The 6,855-nt window shown below is 40.9% G+C and overlaps 1 protein-coding gene across 1 annotated transcript; it reads left to right on the forward strand.

The window, feature by feature from the left end:
- Positions 1 to 384: 384 nt before the first annotated feature.
- LOC127448444 (putative methyltransferase DDB_G0268948) lies at positions 385 to 4,146 on the forward strand. Its single transcript, XM_051710963.1, has 6 exons — positions 385 to 829; positions 1,633 to 1,793; positions 2,025 to 2,238; positions 2,801 to 2,901; positions 3,138 to 3,275; positions 3,460 to 4,146. Exons 1-6 carry the CDS (start codon positions 719 to 721, stop codon positions 3,548 to 3,550), a joined length of 816 nt encoding a protein of 271 aa, XP_051566923.1. The 5' UTR covers positions 385 to 718; the 3' UTR covers positions 3,551 to 4,146.
- The last annotated feature ends 2,709 nt before the right edge of the window (positions 4,147 to 6,855 follow it).

The raw sequence follows: 6,855 nt of genomic DNA on the forward strand, positions 1-6,855 counted from the left end.
CTGAAAATGTATATCTTTTTTTTTATTCTTTATCAACACAAAAGCCTGTTCTTTTAGGTAAGCCTGTTTTTAATAAATGGTATAGTTATGCATATTATGATCAAATAAATATACTGTATATTTTGTATAGATTTTCCTTCATCTGTACTTCTTGTCTTTATGACTCAGTGATTGTATTCATACATTGTTGGATCTGTGTAATTTTGTACATCTTATAGAATATTTATATTTAACTTTCTGTTTTTCAATAAAACAAATCCACAATTTTAGCACAATGTGTGACATACATTTTCAGACGGTCCCTTACCACACCCTCCACAGTATTAGCACGTTTCAGCACAATGTGTGGACTTTCCAGATGACCCCTTACCCACCATGTAAAAAAATTCCAACTTATGTCATTGTTAAATTAATGATCTGGGACGATTTCGCCGTGACGCCATCTTACCATCTTACGGGATTGCAACGGACAGTCCCCCCAAAAAAAAAACGAATCGCCGGAATGGTTCGTACGTCCAATGACCTAAATAACTGCGACAGTTACTAACCCATAAACGACGACAAAACTGCTTCCGTCTACTACTAAGACCTTCCACCAGTGGTTTAAATCCGGTGTGTTTCAAGAGGTAATTCGCCGCTCTCGCCTGTTTTTACGTAACATCATGTATTAACCCTGCTCAGTGCAAGGGGAGAAATTTCCTCTGAAGCCACAGTGAAAATGACTCACAGACTGTTTGAAGAAAGACATCATGCCTCCCTCTATCAAAAATATCGCTTTGATCCACCTGATGAGCTAAAGGAGATCATTCTTAAGTATCTGGACAAAAAGGTGAGACTTGTTGGGTTGTCCTGTATTATTTCTATGAATCTTCTATACCGCAACAGTCTGACATATTCATCCACGGCGTTGTGTGCAGAACAGCTGAATCACTATAGTTGTCTTGTAACATTGGGGTTTGCTGCTCTTCTAAATTACGTACTATATCACAGAGAATATAATGTTATTTAAAATAATAATGATAATAATAATGAATTTATTATATTTACTCTTAATGATGTTGTACTAATGTATAAAGTAGTTTGCATTCCCTTCCAAAGTACTGTGCTGGTACCATTGTTATGATACAGTTATGGTATCAGATGGTAATATCATAGTACTTTGACATGAAGCATGGTACTGATTGATGAGTTTATTCATATACTATTACATGGTTCTCTAAGGTAATTTAAAGAATACCATCTTACCACCATGGCTCATGTCCAAAGAAACATGCAATAATCATTTTACTGTTTCCAATAAACCATGGTTATACTTAATGCTTAGAGACTTAATGCTGAATGCTCAGCCATAAGTGTTGGAAACTTAAATTTCTTCTGTTCATTATGTTATTGTTATGAAATATTTATTCATATTTATATGATGAAATCTATTGGCTGTCTTTTACTCAGCTCCACAGTATATACTTCCAGTTCCACTTTGCTCCACATTTATTGATAGTATTCTTGGGAAGACAGTGGTAATGTTTATGTAATCACAGATTGCACCTCCAAAGTAACACAGTAAAGGAACCAGCATTACATATATTATATTAATTCTATGTAGGCTTTATTTAATATATGAACATTTCATAGAAAGGCCTGCCCCATCAGCTAGCCATAGATTTGGGCTGTGGAACAGGACAGAACTCCCGTCTGCTGGCGCCACACTTCCGTCAGGTGGTGGGTATCGACATCAGTGAGTCTCAGCTGGAGGAGGCAAGAGCAGTGCCGGGGTTCCCTAACCTCAGCTACAGGTCAGTAATACATGTTTTTACTCTTCCTTCATAAACAAATCAGTCTTGTCCTACGACTTATATTTTTCTTCTTTTATAAGGACATGAAACAATACTACATTAAAATGTGAAACTTCATTTTATATGCCATTATGCCTCAGTATAACTTTGTATTGAGCTGTAACATTGCTTGATCTAACTAATGCAATACAGTGGTCTAGTCCATATCATGTTAATCATTTTTTGGCACAGAGTGGGTACAGCAGAGCAGCTGCCATTCCCGGATGGCTCAGTGGACCTCTTGACGGCTGCATCTGCAGCTCATTGGTTTGATCCTAAGCGTTTCCTAAAGGAGGCTGTGCGTGTCCTGAAGCCTCATGGTTGCTTGGCTCTCTTTGGCTTTGGAGACAACTTCAAATTACACCATGAATCCTGTAGTGATCAACTTAATAACATATATGAGGATGTAAGCTCATGCCATAACTATATAATATACTGTATATTATAAATGATAAATAGAATTCAAGACAAAAAGTTGAGCATAGAATGGAATATTTGCAAATTAGTTTGGACACTTGTGATGCAGTGTACCTTTCTAATATAGTAGGCCCTCTCCCAAATGCCACACTCAACCCTTGCGGTCCTCCATGAAGTTCACATTTTGGCGAACAAATACAGTAGACTGTTGGGTAGTAGTCCAGTGCGGGCTTTGCATCAGGGCACATTGTTTGCATTGTGCCTGTAAAGCGGGCACTCTTGAGCATCCTTCTGAATTTTACAATGACAGATGGGACACCCTGACAGCTTCATAACCTTAATAGACCCACGCTAGCAAAGGAAACAAGACCAGAAGTCCATATCAAGTGTGTAATTTGGGACAGGGCTGTAAAGCAGGTTTAATAATAAAATGCACTATCACTGTTTAATCTTCAAATGCCAAAGGTTAAACTTACTGAATGCATTGAGATTTAAGGTTAAGAGTGTCTATATAATAATGACTACCCTTTATCTTAATTTTCTTTTTTTAGGTAAAGCAGGTACTGCTGCCCTACACAAGCTCTAAGGTAGCTGTGGCCAACACTAAACTGCAGGATTTATTTGAAGCCATATCCTTTCCAGACAAAGAGAGGTATACCTGAGCACCTCAATATAATGAATAATTTACCATCCGTTTCAATGAGACTCTACACAAATCTGCCTATTATAATGTATTACCTCTGTGTTACATTCTCTTTTTCTAGTATGAGCATGTTTGTGTGCATTTCTAAAAACATATTCAGTTTTCACATTTTATGATATGTTGAATTGCATTTGTGGTTGTCTAATAATAGAGTTTTGTCTAATACATTGTTGTGTGTTTGTAAGGATTGAATTAATTCCAATCAAGCAGCAGTTGACCATCAAAAACATAATTGGGTTTTTTGAGACATTCTCCATGTACCAAGCATATCTGAGAGCAGAGCCAAATGCTGCAGCTTCATTATTAGAGAGAACAACATCACGGTAATTACTTTTCTGATAAAACTCCACTCTGTCATGGAAAGTTGATGTTTTGTAACACAGAATTATTATTGTAAATGTCCTATTAGAGGAAGCACTGTAAATTCATTGTCCTCATAGATGATTAATCTCATATGCCTTGTGTCCTTTGATGTGTAATATTTGTTTGTCACTTATTCTGTTCCAGTTTTCTAGAGGAGATGAATGTGTCATCTACAGAAGCTAAGCTTGAGTTAACATTGGAGTACTTCTGTGTGCTGGCGTGTAAACCTCAGTGACACTTGGCTCAAGAGTCACCAGATCCACCTCTGATCAGGCCACCTGTACTGTAATTTCAGATTTTATAGCTTTTACAAGCTCTTCAGCTATGTTTTATCTTAGGTTAATTTGTTAATCAAGTTGTTAGAAAATCTGTTGGATCATTCGATTTATGTATAAATATTTTTAGAATTTGACTTGAAAGATTTTGAATATACAAATCAATGTATTGACATTGCTTCATGTTACTTTGAAATTGTTCCCTCAAAAACATGAATATGTCGATCTAATGTTGTTTAAAAAAAAATGACAAAATCAATGTCATTGTATTTTTGCACTTCCACATGGACAATAAAATGTCCCTGGTTGCAGAAATGTTCTGTCGAAGTTTTGTAAAATCATAAAACTTTCCTAACACCAACAATGCACATTCACCTTATGCCACTATGTCATGTTAAGCCTGTACTTCATTAACAGTATCAACATATTGGTCATGCTCAGCAGAGTACAAAGTTTCAACACACAGATCAGTTGAGCATTATCCCTCTCTGTACTTTGAAACGAGAGACTCTTACAGCTTTTTTTTTTTTTTCGAGACATGTGTTCTTCTTCCATAGCTTGCCTGCCAATATAACTTGTTTTGATACTAAACCAAGATGACTGTGTCGACATTACTGTAAGGAACATTTTAGCCTTTATCCATACTCAAAAATCACTGGGAACTTAATGTTATATTTTTCCTTTCAGCTTGACAACCAGTTAGCCTGGAAACCTTTGATCCCTTTCTGCCCATTGTTTATGAGATATTTATTGGCCCTGAAAGGAATTTCAGTCTTCTACTCTACACTGAATGTGAGAAAACCTCTGTGTGTGAAGTCCTCATTAGCAAACTGAGCGCATTATGTTTGACCTAAAGGAATGTCCTGAACAGCTTTGCACTATTAGCAGGGTTCATGATGGCCGAGTTCGGAATGGCATACTACCATCCTGATCTTACTATATCTGCCATATACAGACATTTATATTTACATTACATTTATACATTTGGCAGACGCTTTTATCCAAAATGACTTACAGTGTACTTATTACAGGGACAATACCCCCGGAGCAAACTGGAGTTAAGTGCCTTGCTCAAGGACACAATGGTGGTGGCTGTGGGGATCTAACCAGCAACCTTCTGTTATGTGCTTTAGCCCACTACGCCACCACCACTCAGCCCACTATGCCACCACCACTCAAGACATGGCAGAAGTAGTATGGGTAGTATGGCATTCTGAACTCAGCCATTGTCTCTCAGTGTATGAAGAAACAAGCAGAGCCTAAAACCTGAGCTCACAGAAATGGCTCCTCCCCTTAGTTCCTTTTCCATTGGCTACAATCTGTTCAAATCACTGCAACTTTTTGAAATAAGAAGTTTTACTTCTGTCCAGAATGGCTGTGCATTAGTTTGAGAGTAAAAAACATGCATCCTCATACTGGAAGTACTGGATATCTCCTTCTGAAGAGCTCATCAACAATATTTTGCAATTTCTTAAGAGTAATGCGCTACAGGTTGGCGGGTCAGGCTGGCTCGGCTTTGCACACCATGGCAGGGCTGCAAACCTACCAGGCTGATCTGCTGAGGGAAATGGACACAATCAGGCTGGATATAGAGTCCTTCACGGAGCTGCTACCAAGAACACTGCTCAAGCCGTCGGCAGATCCATGGGTAGCCTGGTGTTTGCCAAGCGCCATTATGTCAGAGATGCGTGACAGGGACAAAGCCATGCCTGTTCGATGATGCCATTAGCACTTTCACCGAAAGGTTTCAGGCAGCGCAGAAGCAGTTGCAGGCCTTTAAGCACCTCCAGCTGAGGTGGGGGTTAGGGTTATGGCCTCTGTAGCACCTTCGACTCACTCATGCTCCTCCTCGGGTCAACGCCCCTGAAAACTCGGTGCGCCCGCTGTACCGCCACCGTGAAAAACGGAGACGTAGCCCCTGGTGAGGTCCCAACAGCCCAAGCAGTTCACAAGGCGCTCTTGTAACAGCGGGAGGCCACCTGCCAAACCGGAGCAGCGATCCTGACGTCACTGGCATGAAGCGGTGACCAGAGCCCATGGACATGTTCGTTCCGGCCGCCAAGAGGAGCGGCGTGCAGCCAGACACAGAGAGGCTCCTGTGTCATCTGGCTCATTACGCAAATGCATGGCGCCATCTTCCTGGCATTTCCAGTTGGATACAGAGGACGACAGAACAAGGGTATGTGTTACAGTTCGCGAGGCGGCCGCCTCGCTTCAGTGGCGTTATTTCCTCCACCGTAATGGTGTGGAACGCGCCGATTCTCTGCTCAGAGATATTAAAACTCACAAAAGACACAATAGAGAAAGTACAGAGTGTTTTATCCTACAGAGTATTACGTCCCATTTTGTATTTGAGACGCTTGAACCGGGCACTCGTGAGGTTTCCATTCAAAATGATTACTCAGAAACACATTTTGTCTCATGTTTTTCCTATTGACAGGTTTGTATCAATCTACCTGAAAGACGCTTACTTTCACATACACATAGCCCCTCATCTCAGGCCATTCATAGATTCGCCTTCAAGGAGACTGCTTACCAGTTCAAAGTCCTGCCTTTCGGTTGCTTTTATCACAGTCAGAGGAACAAGCTTGCAAACACAGAGACCTGTTACCTGCACATTTGGAGCATGTGGAACTAAAATTCAACTGGTCGAAGAGCATGTTAATGCCCAGCCGTCAGATTTCACTCCTGGGCATGAATCTCAACTCAGTCTCTATGATGGCATGACTGACAGAAGAGCGCATTCATTCCATTCACTGGTATTTGCACATTTTCAAGCTGGGACAAACGTTTCCATTAAAGCTTTTTCAACAAGCCCTGGGCCTCATGGCCTCTGCAACAGCGGTCACCCCGCTGGGCCTACTGCAGATGAGACCACTTCAGTGCTGGCTCAGATTGAAAGAATGCCATCATTCATGGCAACACGGCCGCTTACATCTTGTGTTGACACACGGCTGTCTAGCCACGTTAACCATTTGGAAAATGCCTACATTCTATCAAACGGGCGTGGCACTCGGTCAATTGTCCAGATGCAAAGTGGTCACGACGGATGTGTCGAACACGGGCTGGGGAGCCCTGTGCAACTGGCCTACATAAATCGCCAAGGGGGAGTTCAATCATGGCCATTGATGAACCTGGCGGGCCAGCTTCTCCTCTGGTGCGAGAAACATAGATCTATATGTGCAACACACGTTCCAGGTCATCTGTACCATGGCGCAGATTTTCTCTTGCAACAGGGTGTTCTAAAAGGAGAATGGAGACTTCA

Source organism: Myxocyprinus asiaticus, chromosome 11 (assembly GCF_019703515.2).
Source record: "Myxocyprinus asiaticus isolate MX2 ecotype Aquarium Trade chromosome 11, UBuf_Myxa_2, whole genome shotgun sequence".
In the NCBI taxonomy this organism is placed as follows: Eukaryota; Metazoa; Chordata; class Actinopteri; order Cypriniformes; family Catostomidae; genus Myxocyprinus; species Myxocyprinus asiaticus.